The 18,613-nt window shown below is 40.3% G+C and overlaps 1 protein-coding gene and 2 pseudogenes across 1 annotated transcript; 2 read left to right on the top strand and 1 right to left on the bottom strand.

Moving 5' to 3' along the window:
* The first annotated feature begins 324 nt into the window (after positions 1-324).
* Positions 325-3,991, top strand: LOC125013250 (extracellular calcium-sensing receptor-like). Its single transcript, XM_047593741.1, has 8 exons — positions 325-446; positions 707-1,001; positions 1,080-1,369; positions 1,602-1,897; positions 2,061-2,266; positions 2,389-2,610; positions 2,717-2,840; positions 2,932-3,991. The coding sequence occupies exons 1-8, from the start codon at positions 340-342 to the stop codon at positions 3,834-3,836; spliced, it is 2,445 nt and encodes an 814-aa protein (XP_047449697.1). The 5' UTR covers positions 325-339; the 3' UTR covers positions 3,837-3,991.
* A 1,576-nt stretch (positions 3,992-5,567) lies between these two features.
* On the top strand, positions 5,568-10,381 carry LOC125013253 (annotated as a pseudogene).
* Positions 10,382-12,321: 1,940 nt separating this feature from the next.
* On the bottom strand, positions 12,322-16,181 carry LOC125013249 (annotated as a pseudogene).
* Between the last annotated feature and the right edge of the window lie 2,432 nt (positions 16,182-18,613).

Genomic DNA, 18,613 nt, shown 5'->3' with positions numbered 1-18,613 from the left:
TTGAACTAAAAGACATAATCACGAGGCATGGGCATCTCTGATGTATTGTAAGCTGACGTACAATAGAAGCGCCAAGTGTTGTGTGAAGAGCTATATAAACCATTAAAAGCACGCCTACGCCCACATTCTTCAGGGATGGAGATCACTGCTCTCTTTATTGCCCTGAGATTAGCTCTGTGTTGGTTCGAGCTGAACTCAGCTGATGTCTTGGGTGGAACACTGCATGGTCTGAAACCGAGGTCACTGGTCAAAGAGGCTAGGACTGATGCTGGAGTCAGTACTGAGGCTTCATCCGTTAAATGCAAGCTGCAGGGAACCACTCGTATACCTGTGTTCTCAATGGATGGTGACTACATTATTGGTGGTGTTTTCACTATACACTACTACATTCACACAGTGGAGAATAACTACACCACCATGCCTGAGCCACTCAGGTGTGCAGGGAGGTTAGTATGAGGGAGAAGTGGACGATAAAAGAATATTTGACTGGGGATGATGTTTTTGATTTGTCTTCTGTAATGCATTGCATAGATTTAGTGCAGTGTTGGAAATGTAGGCCTGCATTAAGGAGGAATTCAGAAATGTGATATGTAAACTGCATTCATGAAAAATTGAAATGTAACATTTTACAGATTAAGTATGATTGGTTTCCCATATATATGAGGAGAATATGAATTGTCCTTATTTACTGAGTGTCTTTGTGCAGCATGGACACCCGTGAACTGCGCTTCGCCCGCGCTATGATCTTTGCCATCGAGGAGATTAACAACAACACGGAGCTGCTCCCGGGCATCCGGCTCGGATATGAGATCCATGACTCGTGCGGCTCGGTGCCAGTGGCGGTGCATGTGGCGTTTCAGTTTTCAAATGGCCTGGATCCCGTGTTTGACACTGGAGACAACTGCTCCCAGTCTGGTAAGGTGATGGCTATAGTTGGTGAGTCTGGATCCACGCCATCCATCAGCATGTCGCGCGTCCTCGGGTCATTTAACATTCCTCAAGTAAGTACTGAAGCATGAATCCCGGTGTAAAATGAGAAAATATTTTATTTCCCACGTAAGTTACGTGTTTTTCTTTAGGTGAGCCACTATGCCACTTGTGCGTGTTTGTCTGATAAGAAGCAGTATCCGAGTTTCTTCAGAACTATTCCCAGTGACCAGTTCCAAGCTGACGCGCTCGCCAAACTGGTAAAACACTTTGGCTGGACTTGGATAGGGGCTGTCCGGTCGGATTCGGACTACGGAAATAACGGCATGGCGTCTTTTTTGGAGGCAGCTCTGAAAGAGGGGATATGCGTGGAATACTCTGTATCTTTCTATCGGACCCACCCACGCAGCAGGATCCAGAGAGTGGCTGATGTTATCCGCAGGTTTTTACATCACGAATATAATACTTCATTGTAATAGCAATACATATTTTTTTGATAATGTTTTTTTTTTTTTATCTTTCTGTTGTCTTGTGAGATCAATGCTGTATCCTACATAGAGTACACCAAAATCATTTCTCATATTTATTTGTGTTCAAAAGAAAAATTAAGCATAGCCCATTTAACAAAGTTTCAGATGTATAATAGTATGACATATTGTACTGTGGCTCCACAGGTCGACAGCTTTGGTTGTTGTGGCATTTGTAGCTTCTGGAGACATGGTTTTGCTGTTGGAGGAGTTATCTCTGGAGCCTCCCCCACCACGCCAGTGGATAGGCAGTGAGTCTTGGGTAACCGATCCAAACTTTCTGAAGTTCTCCTTCTGTGCCGGGGCCATTGGATTTGGCATTCAGCAATCTGTCATTCCAGGTCTGAGAGACTTCCTCCTGGATCTCTCTCCCTCTGAAGTGGTTGCATCCCCACTTCTAACTGAATTCTGGGAGGATGCATTCAACTGTAGACTGGGAAAAAGTGAGAAAGTTCTTGATTGTTAAATCTTGACATGGTGATCTTTTATGAACTTCGCTTCACAGTACCAGTGCTATATACAGTCAGTCTTGCATTCCACAAATGAAGCAGCATGTGTCACTATTAATAAATCAATTTAATCTGGTTGGGAATTCTGTGTTTTTAGATGCTGCTGCAGGTGAAAGTGTGTGTGATGGAACTGAAGACTTGCAGAGGCTCCAGAGCCCGTACACTGACACCTCTCAGCTCAGAGTAACTAACATGGCATACAAGGCTGTTTATGCAATAGCACATGCCATTCACAATGCAGTCTGTAAGGAAATAAATGGCACAAGTCAGTGTGATAAACTCACCAAGTTAGAGTCTAAACAGGTCAGCTGAAATACATAACCGAACCTATGTATATCTTAACTTAATAATAATAATAATTTTTAATTAAGTTGAACATTTTGTTTCTCTTCCTCTCCTGTGTTGCATTTATTACATTCTCACAGGTTTTTACTGAGCTGAAGAAAGTAAGATTTTCCCAGAATGGTTATGACGTGTCATTTGATGCTAACGGGGATCCTGTGGCAGTGTACGAGCTTGTTAACTGGCAGAAAAGTGAGACTGGTGTCATTGAGTTGGTAACAGTGGGACACTATGATGCATCACTGCCAGTGGGCCTGGAGTTCCGCATCAACAAGAACCTAACATGGGTGGATGGTGGCACACAAGTAATGAGCAACATGACAATAATAAATTAATCTGTAGTAAATTAAATCATCATGTCTGTGTAGCAACAAATGTCCAACCATTTATTAGCCTGTATCTCTGTGACAGGTGCCGGTGTCAGTGTGCTCTAACAGTTGTCCTCCAGGAACTCGCAAAGTGCTGCAGAAAGGAAAACCCATCTGCTGCTATGACTGTATATCATGTCCTGAAGGAGAGATTAGCAATGCTACAGGTAATATGAAGTGTTTTATTATGCAAATGTATGAAATGTTACTTGTGGATGTGTCCAAAGCTGAGTTATATTCTTCTTCTTCTTCTTTCAGATTCCCTTGATTGTTTCCCTTGCCCAGAGGAATTCTGGCCTAATGCAGAGAGAGACGCTTGTTTCCCCAAGCCTGTGGAATTTCTTTCCTTTGAGGATGTACTAGGAATCATTCTGGCTGCATTCTCAGTTGGTGGTGCCTGTCTGACCATTATAACAACGGTTGTATTCTTTCGTCACAGGATGTCTCCAATTGTCAGGGCCAACAACTCTGAGCTGAGTTTCCTGCTGCTCCTCTCCCTGACTCTATGTTTCTTGTGTTCATTAACCTTCATCGGAGCACCCTCTGACTGGTCCTGCATGCTGCGACACACAGCGTTTGGCATCACCTTTGTTCTCTGTATCTCATGTGTGCTTGGAAAAACTATTGTGGTTTTAATGGCTTTCAAAGCTACACTTCCAGGCAGTAATGTCATGAAATGGTTTGGTCCTCCACAGCAAAGAATGACTGTAGTTTCCTTCACATTTATTCAGGTTTTAATATGTACTATTTGGTTGGTAGTTAGTCCTCCCTTCCCAATAAAAAATCTAAACATATACAAGGAGAAAATCATCCTGGAATGTGCATTAGGCTCTGCCATTGGGTTCTGGGCTGTGCTCGGGTACATCGGCCTGTTGGCTGTCTTTTGCTTTGTACTGGCTGTCCTAGCTCGGAAACTACCTGACAATTTTAACGAAGCCAAGTTTATCACCTTCAGCATGCTGATATTCTGTGCAGTATGGATCACCTTTATCCCAGCATATGTCAGCTCTCCAGGGAAATTTACTGTGGCTGTTGAGATATTTGCAATACTGGCCTCCAGTTTTGGACTAATACTGTGCATATTTGCTCCAAAGTGTTTTATCATATTGTTTAAGCCAGAGAAGAACACTAAGAAACACCTAATGAACAAAAATGAATACTAGTGCAATAGAACTCTGGTCTAATTAAGATAGAAACACAAATATAGCTTAAAGTTTTCATATGTAATGCTATCAAAAAGGTTCTTATTTATGAATTCTTTTTTGAATTAATTCAGTCAGTTTGTGGATGCCACTTTAATCTTTATCGTCTTATTTTACCACTACTCATTATTATGTGCTTAACAAATAAATTGGGAAAAAATGAAAATATCAACAATGCATGAGTATTCTTTTCAACATTTTGAAACCATTTTGCTACTAAGTGACCCAACGGTTTCCCAAAGTATTTAATTGTTTGCACGTACCATTGGGATACAACAATAATGGATAAAGCTGTCCAAACAAACACCTAGTTGGCGTTATGCAGACCAATCAACTGGTTGACTTGACACGGCGCTTGAAGCGTCATGTAAAGTCACTGATCACGTGACAATAACATGGACGCCCCCGTGAAGACAGGTGAGGAGCTCACTGGGTCGTTACAGTTAACTGGCAGCGGTTCGTCAATTGTGTGGAAGTACTTGACTAAAGATGAAGCCCATTCTAGCGTGACATGCAAAATGTGTAAGTCAGCCCTGAAGTACATCAAAAGTCCTACTGCGTTACACACTCATTTGAAAGTGCATCGGCTAACGCTAGAGGAACGGTCCAAACCCTCTCGACAGCAGTCATTCAGCACCTTCACCAAACTCCCTGTGGCAAGGTAGAGAGAGGGAGGCTGCAAATCAGCTTTTTTGTTAGTGAATTGCATTGTCAAATTTATTACACCTTTAGCTGCTGTACACGGAAAAGGCTTCAAAGAATAATAACACGTATTTTAATCCGGCTACACTATCCCATCTTGCAACTCGCTGTGGAGTTAGCTATTGATGTTGTCTGTTTACATAGGCTATACATATCCACAGATATGTAGTCCTTGATGTCAGTTAATGCACCATGCGAAAGATTGGAGTTATGGGAGTGTTTGCCGAGTGACAGTCGCATATTTTCATCATGCAAATATTATTCAAGTCGCTATAAGTGTGCTGAATACAAAAAAAAAAAACAAACACACAAACAAAATACTTAAATTTTCAAATGTATTTACAAAGAACATCAAAATCAGTAAGATAACACAAAAGCAGATTAAAATTATATTCACAACTAGATATTTGCATAAGAAAATACTTATGAATATGTATTTCAAATAAGACTTTCTTGTATTGCACTAAATATTAATAATTTAAACTGTGATACTGTACTAGCATTGATTATTGTTCATTAAGTGTTTCTTGGTTTTTGTCCGTCCGGCTAAAACTGGACATATGCTGGCATAAAGGTGATCCATACTCCACAGAATATCAGCATGCTGAAGGTGATAAGCTTAGCTTTGTTAAAATTATCAGGTAGTTAAGTACAAAGACAGTCAGCAGGCCAATGTATCCAAGCACAGCCCAGAAGCCAATGGCAGAGCCTAATGCACATTCCAGGATGATTTTCTCTTTGTGTGATTTCATATATATATAACCACACACACACACACACACACACTATATGTATGTATGTTTCACCTGCATTCCCAGATGTAAATGACTTGTACTTCTCCCATGGCCTCATGTTAAGCTGAAGTGAATTACAGTTCAATAAAGTGTGCAGAGTGTGGGTGATGTCATAAATTGCTTTATACATATACTAGGATATGCTGGCCTGAGATATATCAGTGTAGCTGCTGTAAGAGGGCCTCCGATCCACTGATCCTGTACATATAGGCTTATCAGCATTTTTGTCAGCTGACACATTTAATAATATATGTAGTCGCATAGCAGGTCCAAACAAGGAGACAGAATTGGTTTGAGAGCCTGGCTGGTACTCAGAAGCATCCACACCACTGAAGTCCAGCTTACATCCAAACTGCTCTTCCCAGAACATGCTGACAAATTCTGTTCTCAGTTTGTGAAAGGGACAGACATTCAATAGGGATCTTGAACCAGTCTAAGAAAGTGACTAGTTGGACAAGGCCTCAAATTTGAAAGGATTACTCTTCACAGTTTGCAAGAATGATGGGTACATGGGCTTGTCAGCTGGGGATGGCTGCTGCGATCAAGGAGTGTCATTGCTATGGGTTGGGGGTTATTGGTCTGATGTAGGTGAGTGGTTCATGTCTAAGTAACATCCTCATGAATATTCAGGTCCAATGATTTTCCAACTTTTAAAATGTCATTTACTTCACCTGTGAGTGAGAAAAACAGAGAGTGACACATAGTGGAAATTTTATTGTGCAAATAGGTGATTGAATTAAAAGACGTAATCAAAGGCCACTGGGTGTGGGGCTCTCTGATGTATTGTAAGGTGACGTACCACAGAAACGTTTGTGCGAAGAGCTATATAAACCATTAAAAGACACCTACGCCCACATTCTTAAGGGATGGAGATCACTGCTCTCTTTATTGTCCTCAGACTGGCTCTGTGTTGGTTTGAGCTAAACTCAGCTGATGTCTTGGGTGGAACACTGCATGGTCTGAAACCTAGGGCTGTGTTGAAAGAGGCTACAGCTGATGCTGGAGTCAGTACTGAGGCTTCATCTGTTAAATGCAAGCTGAAGGGAACCACTCGTCTACCTGTATTCTCAATGGATGGTGACTACATTATTGGTGGTGTTTTCACAATACACTACTACATTCATACAGTGGAGAATGACTACACCACCATGCCTGAGCCACTCAGGTGTGCAGGGAGGTTAGTATGAGGGAGAAAAGTTGGTTAAAAGAATGTTTGTCTGTGCAGGAATAGAAATGTTTTGATTTGTTTTTTGTAAGATTTTGTACAGCGATGAGATATATTTGCAATTTTAGGCCTGCATTAAGGGGAAATTCAGAAATTGGATATGTAAACTGTATTCATAAAAAGTGCATCATTTTGTAGATTCATTGTGATTAGTTTTCCGTATTAATGAACAGAAAATCTCAAACAATACTGTGAATTGTCCTTATTTTATGAGTGTCTGTGTGCAGCATGGACACCCGTGAACTTCGCTTCGCCCGTGCAATGATCTTTGCCATCGAGGAGATTAACAACAACACAGAGCTGCTCCCGGGCATCAGGCTTGGATATGAGATCCACGACTCGTGTGGCTCGGTGCCAGTAGCAGTGCATGTGGCGTTTCAGCTTTCAAATGGCCTGGATCCTGTGTTTGACACTGGAGACAACTGCTCCCAGTCTGGTAAGGTGATGGCTATAGTTGGTGACTCTGGATCCACACCATCTATCAGCATGTCACGTGTAATAGGGTCCTTTAACATTCCTCAAGTAAGTACTGTAGCATTGATAATGGTGTAAAATATGAATGTGATGATTACTTTTTCAGTTAAAGATTTCTTGTTTTGCTTTAGGTGAGCCACTTTGCCACTTGCGCATGTTTGTCTGATAAGAAGCAGTATCCGAATTTCTTCAGAACTATCCCCAGTGACCAAGTCCAAGCTGACGCGCTCGCCAAGCTGGTAAAACACTTTGGCTGGACTTGGATAGGAGCTATCCGGTCGGATTCGGACTATGGAAATAACGGCATGGCATCTTTTTTGGACGCAGCTCTGAAAGAGGGGATATGTGTGGAATACTCTGTAGCGTTCTATCGGGCTGACCCAAGGAGCAAGATCCAGAAAGTAGCTGATGTTATTCGCAGGTTAAGAGATGAAATACACACTATTTATTTATCTTGGCAAAACATCTTGTTTTTGTCATGTTTTTTTTTGTTTTGTTTTTTTGTTTTTTTCTCTTGTCTTGTGTGATCAATTCTGCAGCCTGCATATAGTATAACAAAATCATTTCTCATGTTTGCTTATGTTAAAGAATGAAGCACACCCAATTTTAAAAAGTTTCAGATGTATTATAGTATGATATATTGTTCTATGACTCTCCAGGTCGACAGCTTCGGTTATTGTGGCATTTGCAGCTTCTGGAGACATGGTTATGCTGTTGGAGGAGTTATCTCTGGAGCCTCCCCCACCACGCCAGTGGATAGGCAGTGAGACTTGGGTAACTGATCCAAACTTTCTGAAGTACAGCTTCTGTGCCGGGGCCATTGGATTTGGCATTCAGCAATCTGTCATTCCAGGTCTGAGAGACTTCCTCCTGGATCTCTCTCCCTCTGAAGTGGTTGCATCCTCACTTCTAACTGAATTCTGGGAGGATGCATTCAACTGTAGACTGGGAAAAGGTGAGGAAGTTTTGATTGTTAAATCTTACTTTATTGTCACTTGACACGATGATCTTTCATGAACTTTACTGCATGAATTTCAGTATCACTACCGTATACAGTCAGTCTTCCATTCAACAAATGAAGTAGCATGTATCAGTTATAATAAATGAGTTTGATCTTGTTATGAATTCAGATCAACAGTCACTTACTGAAGACTCTTTCTGCTTTGTGTAAATTTCAGTCACAAATAATCTGAATGATATTCATAAGGTATGAGATAGAATATTGAAGTAATTCTATGTTCAAATGCAAATGTGCCTGTGTTTGTGTTTTTAGTTGCTGCTGCAGGTGAGAGTGTGTGTGATGGAACTGAAGACTTGCAGAGTCTCCAGAGTGCATACACTGACACCTCTCAGCTCAGAGTTACTAACATGGCATACAAGGCCGTCTATGCAATTGCACACGGCATTCACAATGCAGTGTGTAAGGAAATAAATGGCACAAGTCAGTGTGATAAGCTCACCAAGTTAGAGTTCAAACAGGTCAGCCAAATTCCATAACTGATCCCCAGCGTATTTCTTAACTTTTAATTTTTAATTGAGTTGAACATGAATTTTCTTTCTCCCCCTTTCTTTTCCTCTTCTGTGTTACATTTGCTATGTCCTCACAGCTGTTAACTGAGCTGAAGAAAGTAAGATTTTCCCAGAATGGTTATGACGTGTCATTTGATGCTAACGGGGATCCTGTGGCAGTGTACGAGCTTGTTAACTGGCAGAAAAGTGAGACTGGTGTCACTGAGTTGGTAACAGTGGGACACTATGATGCATCACTGCCAGTGGGCCAGGAGTTCCGCACCATGGGTGGATGGTGGTACACAAGTAATGAGCAACATGAGCAACAGCAAATGAATCTTTGGTGAACTCAGCAATCGTGTCTGTGTAGCAACAAATGTCCATCCATTAATTAGCCTGTATCTCTGTGACAGGTGCCAGTGTCAGTGTGCTCTAACAGTTGTCCTCCAGGAACTCGCAAAGTGCTGCAGAAAGGAAAACCCATCTGCTGCTATGACTGTATACCATGTCCTGAAGGAGAGATTAGCAATGCTACAGGTAACAAGACACGTTTGATTATGAAAATGCAAAAGTGGATGTGTGCAAAACTGAATTACATTTTTCTTCTTTTTTCAGATTCTCTTGATTGTTTCCCTTGCCCAGAGGAATTCTGGCCTAATGCAGAGAGAGATACTTGTTTCCCCAAGCCTGTGGAGTTTCTCTCTTTTGAGGATGTGCTAGGAATCATTCTGGCTGCATTCTCAGTTGGTGGTGCCTGTCTGACCATTATAACAGCGGTTGTATTCTTCCATCACAGGACTTCTCCAATTGTCAGGGCCAACAACTCTGAGCTGAGTTTCCTGCTGCTCCTCTCCCTGACTCTATGTTTCTTGTGTTCATTAACTTTCATTGGAGCACCCTCTGACTGGTCCTGCATGCTGCGACACACAGCGTTTGGCATCATCTTTGTTCTCTGTATCTCATGTGTACTTGGGAAAACTATCGTGGTGTTAATGGCTTTCAAAGCTACACTTCCAGGCAGTAATGTCATGAAATGGTTTGGCCCCTCACAGCAAAGAATGACTGTAGTTTCCTTCACATTTATTCAAGTTTTAATATGTACTATTTGGTTGGTAGTTAGTCCTCCCTTCCCAATAAAAAATCTAACCACGTACAAGGAGAAAATCATCCTGGAATGTGCATTAGGCTCGGCCATTGGGTTCTGGGCTGTGCTCGGGTACATCGGCCTGTTGGCTGTCTTTTGCTTTGTACTGGCTGTCCTAGCTCGGAAACTACCTGATAATTTTAACGAAGCCAAGCTTATCACCTTCAGCATGCTGATATTCTGTGCAGTATGGATCACCTTTATCCCAGCATATGTCAGCTCTCCTGGGAAATTTACTGTGGCTGTTGAGATATTTGCAATACTGGCCTCCAGTTTTGGACTAATACTGTGTATATTTGCTCCAAAGTGTTTTATCATATTGTTTAAGCCGGAAAAGAACACTAAGAAACATTTAATGAACAAAAATTAATACTAGTACAATAGAACTTTGGCATAATTAAGATGAAAATACATATACAGCTTAAACATTTCACATTTAATACTATCAAAATCTTCCTTTTGAATTCATATTTGAGTTAATTCAGTCGGTTTGTGATTGCCACTTTAATCTTTATCGTCTTATTTTACCACTACTCATTATTATGTGCTTAACATGTAAAATAAATTTTTAAAAAATGAAACGATTAACAATGCATGAGTATCCCATCCCCTCAATCCTTTTCATCCCCTTTGACCCTTCTCATCCCTTCATTCATTTGTCTCACAGCCTGTCTACCAATAAACTTTTGTGCATCATTTAAGGTGTGGTCTTTGTGTACTTGGGTCAAAAAAGTGTACCTCAGCACACTGCAAACACATGCAAACAGAAATAAATAAATAAATAAGAACACATCAACTTGACAACGCCTGTTATGCAAATATAACACCTCTGAATACGGATACACAATCCAAATACTTTTTTTCCTCTGTTTGCATGTGTTTTCTTGTGTTTCACTGAAGTAAGTAAAAACTGACCCAACTGTTCAGCATTTTGAGATGTTTGCATGTTCCATTGCGGTACAACAATAATGGATGAAGAAGTCCACGTAAATACCTTGCAGGGCTTATTCAGACAAATGGACTGTTCGATTTAACAGCTGTTCCACTGTCACCAGCTTCATGTAAACTACTCATTGATCACGTGACAATAACAACATGGACGCCTGCAAGAAGACAGGTGAGGAGCTCAGTGGGCCTTTGCAGGTGAACTATTAATGGTTCATGAAGGCTGCGGAAATACTTCACTAAAGATGAGATCTATTCTACTGTGACATCCAGAATATGTAAGTCAGTCCTGAAATACAACAAAAGTACTACTGCAATGCACACTCATCTAAAAAGGCTTCCGCTGAAGTTAGCAGAGGAACGGTCCAAATTGTGACATTTTATAACACGCTGTGGAGGGAGTGTTGTTAAATGCTATTGATGGTGCCGATATATTCGCGGTTAACAGTATAACCTCGTGTGGTTCAGTCGTGTTGTGTTCTATTAATTGATGTTGTTGTTGTGGTTTTAGAGCGTGTTTTGTTGTTCTTGGTGCCATTGAATGCACCATACGAGAGACGGAAGTTCTGGTAGAGTTTGCCGACAACGGTGAGAGCCTGTGTTCAAGCTGAAGTTGCAAAACTTGCAAAAAAGCCTCCGAAGCTTCATTTGTTTGAGACACATCAATATATAATCGAGAATTGAAGACCATAGATTTTGTTGTTGCAAAGCATTTCTACTATTAGTGACGTCATCGAATAGTCACGTTGACTCGAATTCCACCTCATTAGTTGACCTTTAAAAAAAGAGAGTGGTTGAGCCTCTTATACATAGGTTTGCTGTAACAGAGGAACACATACAGTGGGAATATTATGTGATTTTGCAAATAACAAACTATAAGAGGATCAACACAGGGATACAACACAGTGGAACAGTTTTTCTTTAGCTTATTATAGCCTCTCACACAAATAAGGGACATGCAATAAACATGTAGACTATTATGGAGCTGAAGCACAGTACCAGCTAAATAGTTTTGTAAGTGTACCAATCTCATGGTTAAACAATTCAGGATTTATACAACTTTTTATTTAATGGACATTTCTGCCAGTGGGTAGAAATTTTTAATGGAAATATGTTATAAAAACAGGACAAGTGTAGCTTGATATTACGCCTGACAGGGTTATTGTCTTTTCAAACTAACACAGCCCCTCCCTGTGCAAGAAACTCACTGTCCCTGTAATGTCGTACAGCATATTATCAGGGATGTGAGCTAGAGCATACACATCTTTGTTCACATTCTATGCAGGCCTATGTTTTTACCATCCAACAACTCACCCTACATTTTCTCTAGATCTTTAACTCTAATGGGTTACTTGTGTATTACTTGTATAGTTATATATGTTGTGAATTATTATGCCTGTAATTTGACACGCACACCTGTCACTTATCAACATTGCTTTCTCACATTGGTAATATTGTTAATTGAAAAGCATGAGATCCTTTTTTATGCTGAAAATCAAAAGTGTGTGTATGGCAGAGCTCCCTCATTCCGCAATAAATATGCATTTACACTTATGTGTTCATAATCCAAATATTATTCAAGTTGCAACGTGCATACAAAATACTGGGGGAAAAGAAATACTCCAAATCGTATGTTAATCTTTATTTTATTTTTCAAATTTATTTTACATGAAAACTAAAATGAGTAAAATAACAGAAAAGTGGATTAAACATCTAGAAAATAGTTGAGTCTTTATCTGAATCTGAATTTTGTTTCCATTTTAATTATTTCAAAGTTGTGCTGTACTAGTATTAATTTTTGTTCATTAAATGTTTCTTAGTGTTCTTCTCTGGCTTAAACAATATGATAAAACACTTTGGAGCAAATATACACAGTATTAGTCCAAAACTGGAGGCCAGTATTGCAAATATCTCAACAGCCACAGTAAATTTCCCAGGAGAGCTGACATATGCTGGGATAAAGGTGATCCATACTGCACAGAATATCAGCATGCTGAAGGTGATAAACTTGGCTTCGTTAAAATTGTCAGGTAGTTTCCGAGCTAGGACAGCCAGTACAAAGCAAAAGACAGCCAACAGGCCGATGTACCCGAGCACAGCCCAGAACCCAATGGCAGAGCCTAATGCACATTCAAGGATGATTTTCTCCTTGTACGTGGTTAGATTTTTTATTGGGAAGGGAGGACTAACTACCAACCAAATAGTACATATTAAAACTTGAATAAATGTGAAGGAAACTACAGTCATTCTTTGCTGTGAGGGGCCAAACCATTTCATGACATTACTGCCTGGAAGTGTAGCTTTGAAAGCCATTAAAACCACGATAGTTTTCCCAAGTACACATGAGATACAGAGAACAAAGGTGATGCCAAACGCTGTGTGTCGCAGCATGCAGGACCAGTCAGAGGGTGCTCCAATGAAAGTTAATGAACACAAGAAACATAGAGTCAGGGAGAGGAGCAGCAGGAAACTCAGCTCAGAGTTGTTGGCCCTGACAATTGGAGACGTCCTGTGACGGAAGAATACAACCGCTGTTATAATGGTCAGACAGGCACCACCAACTGAGAATGCAGCCAGAATGATTCCTAGCACATCCTCAAAAGAGAGAAACTCCACAGGCTTGGGGAAACAAGTGTCTCTCTCTGCATTAGGCCAGAATTCTTCTGAGCAAGGGAAACAAACAAGAGAATCTGAAAAAAAGAAGAAGAATTTATTCAATTTTGCATGAATCCACAAGTAAGCATCTAATACATTTGCATAATAAAACATGTCTTATTACCTGTAGCATTGCTAATCTCTCCTTCAGGACATGGTATACAGTCATAGCAGCAGATGGGTTTTCCTTTCTGCAGCACTTTGCGAGTTCCTGGAGGACAACTGTTAGAGCACACTGACGCTGGCACCTGTCACAGAGATACAGGCTAATTAATGGATGGACATTTGTTGCTACACAGACATGATGATTTAATTTACTACAGATTAATTTATTATTGTCATGTTGGTCATTACTTGCGTGGCACCATCCACCCATGTTAGGTTCCTGGTGATGCGGAACTCCTGGCCCACTGGCAGTGATGCATCATAGTGTCCCACTGTTACCAACTCAATGACACCAGTGTCACTTTTCTGCCAGTTAACAAGCTCGTACACTGCCACAGGATCCCCGTTAGCATCAAATGACACGTCATAACCATTCTGGGAAAAATTTACTTTCTTCAACTCAGTTAAAACCTGAGGATGTAATAAATAAAATAGACCGGGAAGAGAGAGGGAGAGAAAGAAAATGTATGCCCAATTCCATTCAAAGTACATTATGACTAGACATTAGGATTCAGTTATGAATTTTGTCTGACCTGTTTAGACTCTAAGTTGGTGAGCTTATCACACTGACTTCTGCCATTTATTTCCTTACACACTGCATTGTGAATGGCATGTGCTATTGCATAAACAGCCTTGTACACCATGTTAGTAATTCTGAGTTGAGAGGTGTCAGTGTACGGGCTCTGGAGCCTCTGCAAGTCTTCAGTTCCATCACACACACTCTCACCTGCAGCAGCACCTAAAAACACAAAAACACACAGGGACACAGAGTTTTGCCTTTGAAAGTTAAAATTGTTACTGTTTTTAGCAAAAACAAAGAATCTTATCACCTACATCCAGATTACATCATATACGCATTAGTCAGCTGTCTGCTGGCTGTTGTAAATTTACTGCTTGAATACCAGGAATGTGAGTGGAGCCATCTAGGAAGTTTACACAGCTACACAGTATTGTCTGACAGTGGAGCTGCTTAATCATTGGCCCATTTATACTTCTGCGGGACTCACTAGTGTCTGATGAAGACTATGCTTTGCTCTACCTCCCCTACTTACAAAGAAATGTCAGATTATAAACTGTGTATGTATTATATTTATTCAATTATTGTATGTCAGCCTGTTTTTGTTTTTGTTTTTTTTTTTACTACTATTGGCATGTATCCTGAATAAAGTTTGACTGATTGCCAATCATTGTGATGTCACAGTGTGCTTTGGCTTAATTTTTGCTGAGCTGTCATGGCATCCACTGTTTTTCTACAGCCAGAGTAGATTTATTCATTGTAACTTTTACATGCTAATAAGTAGCAGTTTTTTAACTTTGTTTGTTGACTAGAAGACTACAGTATTGATATAAAGTTCATGAAAGATCATCATATACCGTGAGAACATTGGCAGAGGTGCACATTATGTCAACCAAGAAAGTGTCATTTTCATTAAGATTGTACAACCACACGAGCTAGATGTGAGTAATCAAGTGATAACTAAAAATTAAAAATTTTCTCACTTTTTCCCAGTCTGCAGTTGAATGCATCCTCCCAGAATTCAGTTAGCAGTGGGGATGCAAGCACTTCAGAAGGAGAGAGATCCAGAATGAAGTCTCTCAGACCTGGAATGACAGATTTTTGAATCCCAATTCCAATGGCCCCGGCACAGAAGCTGAACCTCAGCATGTCTCGTTCCGTTACCCAGGCCTCACTGCCTATCCACTGGCGAGGTGGAGAAGGCTCCTGGGATAGCTCCTCCAAAAGCATAACCATGTCTCCAGAGGCTACAAATGCCACAACCACCAAAGCTGTTGACCTGGAGAGAAATTTGGGTACAGTAGGTTGTATTATAGTGTCACACATCTAAAATATTAAATGAAATAGCTGATGTGAAAACACGCATGAATATGATGAAGGCAAAAAAAAAAGAAAAAAAAAGGTTTATTGCTAGGATAAAGAAAGTTATCTGCGCACAAGTTAAATCTGTGATCTACCTGCGGATAACTTCAGCCACTCTCTGGATCCGGCTGCGTGGGTGGGTCCGATAGAAAGATACAGAGTATTCCACACAGATCCCCTCTTTGTGAGCTGCCTCCAAAAAAGACGCCATGCCATTATTTCCGTAGTCCGAATCCGACCGGACCGCTCCTATCCAAGTCCAGCCAAAGTGTTTCACCAGTTTAGCGAGCGCGTCAGCTTGGAACTGGTCACTGGGGATAGTTCTGAAGAAACTCGGATACTGCTTCTTGTCAGACAAACATGCACAAGTGGCAAAGTGGCTCACCTAAAACAAAACAAGAAAGTGTAACTTTTTGACGAAAAAAAAATAAATAAATAAGCGCATTCATATTTTTACCAGGATAAATTACGTCAATATTTACTTGTGGAATGTTAAAGGACCCGATGACGCGCGACATGCTGATGGATGGCGTGGATCCAGACTCAGCAACAATAGCCATCACCTTACCAGACTGGGAGCAGTTGTCTCCAGTGTCAAACACGGGATCCAGGCCATTTGAAAGCTGAAACGCCACATGCACCGCCACCGGTACCGAAGCGCACGAGTCGTGGATCTCATATCCGAGCCTGACGCGCGGCAGCAGCTCCGTGTTGTTGTTAATCTCCTCGATGGCAAAGATCATTGCGCGGGCGAAACGCAGTTCACGGGAGTCCATACTGCACACAGACACTCATAACACTCACAGTGTTGCAGAAAAAGAGATCTTCTGTTCATAGATATGGAACACTGAACATTTGCTATTCATTTGTGTAGGCTAAAAAAGGTTGAATTACAGGGTAATATTAAATATCAGCCCAAAATATACAGGGATATTAATGCACAGACTAACAGTATTAAATAAAATCTATAAAGGCTGACTATTTTCATATCATGTGTAGTATTTACTAATTAGCTCATGAACAAACACTGTATTGAACACAAACACATTTCATACAGATATGCATTTCTGTTTGTTGTGAATTTTCTTTGTATAACCAAGCATCGATTTGAACCTTAATATAGTTCTCCATTTTTAAATAATTAATATTCTTTTAGAGATTTCAGCAACTGAACGACTGTGGAACAAGAAACGATGGCACACAAATCACAGCATTGCAATTCCTATTGTTGTACAGTCTAACATCCTTTTATCCCCCATGTCTCCCTCCTACTAACCTCCCTGTGCAAATGAGTGGCTCAGGCATGGTGGTATAGTTAGGCTTCATTGTGTTAATGTAGTTGTGTACGGAGAAAACACCTCCGATAATGTAGTCACCATCCATTGAGAATGCAGGTAGACGAGAAGTACCCTGCAGCTTGCATTTCACGGACGAAGTCTGAGGACTGACTCCACCCAAGACGTCTGCCGAGTTGAGCTCAAACCAACCCAGAGCCAACCTCAGGGCAATGAAGAGAATGGAGATATCCATTTCTCAAGTATGTGGCGATAGGAGTGGTTTTACTGGTTTATATAGCTTCTCATACAAAAGCACCTAGTACGTCAGCTTAACAATACATTAGAGATGTGGTTATTTGTTTTTGTTCTCTGACCTGTTCGTGGAATAGAACTTCTACTTCCATTGTCTGTTTCTCTTTTTGATAGCTCCTGCTATAAACAATAGAAAAAGCAAACTTCCATTTACCATTTTGTAAAAATATCACTCCTTTTGGCTTGGTTGATCTCATATTACAGTAAAGCCCAACAAAATCACCCCTAACTGAATATTTGTATTTCATAAAGAAGATTTAGATGATTTATCGCTCCATTTTTATTAAACTATAATAAATCTTACTAGTGAGTTATTTTTTAGAGTTCAGCTCCTTAATGTGAATCAAACTTTGTAAACATTGAGAACTTACATTTGTGCCCTCTCACTTTGTGTGATGTATTGTTTGTCTATTTTCATGTGTTCTCTTGAATTTCGGTACATCGAGCTCTCAGCCACCGTGAAAGTCACCCAACAGCTCAACAAAGTTTTAAATTGCTGGCACGCACCATTAGGGTACAATGATAACGACCGAATATAATAACAATAATAATACGTTTTACAAATTATGAAAATAACAACATGGACACCTCCAAGAAGACCGGTGAGAAGCTCAGTTGGTCGTTGCAGCAAACTAGCATTGACCCATCAAGTGTGCGGAAATACCTCACTAAAAATTAAGCTCATTTTACCGTGACATGTAAAACATGGAATTCAGTCCTCAAATACACTGAGTACGCTCATCTACACTGTTAATCTTTATAGTCTAAATTTACTGGCTAATAATTCCATTACTTTCACAGTAATTCTATAGGAAGTTACTGTGACAACATCTAAATTACAGTGTGATCGTGAATATCACAGTAAATCAAGTAATCTTGTAATGTTAAAATATATTAATTCATTGTGACAAATTACAATAAAATGTTGTGAAAGCCTGGTAATATGTGCAACTTATCCACTAATACTAGAAGAGCAATGGTCCTAATGCTCAGCAGTCAATTAACAACTTCATCAAACACCCTGCGGTAACAGAAAGAAGGATAAGGCTGCACATCAGCTCTTTGTTTGTGCATTTCTTTGTCAAAGTTATTAGGCCTTTAACTATTGTAAACAGACAAAGCTTCAGAGAAATAGTGCTGTTCTTATTCTGGGTACACTGTCCTACTATCAAATGCTACTGACGGGGTCTATTTATATAGACAATATATCTGAAGCTCACAGTATTGACAAGTGCGTGTGTTTCTGTTGTGTTTTATTAGTTGACACTTTTTTGTCCTTGATGTCAGTTAATGCACCATGCCAGAGGTGGTAGAGAGTTTTTGGAGCAAGAGCCAGATTTTAGAAAATTCAGACTAACCGTGTTTTTGGTGTTGGCGTGGGCTACGGCCGAGAGTGGCCGTGTTCAAGTTTCAGTAAACTAGTAGAGAAGCCTCTATAGCTTCCTTTGTGTGAAACATTACAAGATGAAAAATATGGATTTAACTATTGTAGTGCATTACTTTCTGTTGTGTTTTCATGAGACGTCAGACCGACAAGTCTACTTGACTTTCACTTTTTTTTTTTTTTAAAGTTAACTAATATGTGGTGAAAGTTGAGTCTATATCAACTAGTTGATGACATCACACATGGAAACATAATGTAACCAGGATGAAAAAA

Source organism: Mugil cephalus, chromosome 9, assembly GCF_022458985.1.
Source record: "Mugil cephalus isolate CIBA_MC_2020 chromosome 9, CIBA_Mcephalus_1.1, whole genome shotgun sequence".
Classification (NCBI taxonomy): Eukaryota; Metazoa; Chordata; class Actinopteri; order Mugiliformes; family Mugilidae; genus Mugil; species Mugil cephalus.
Note: the sequence above shows the minus strand (reverse complement) of the source record. Positions and strands in the feature narration are given on the sequence as shown.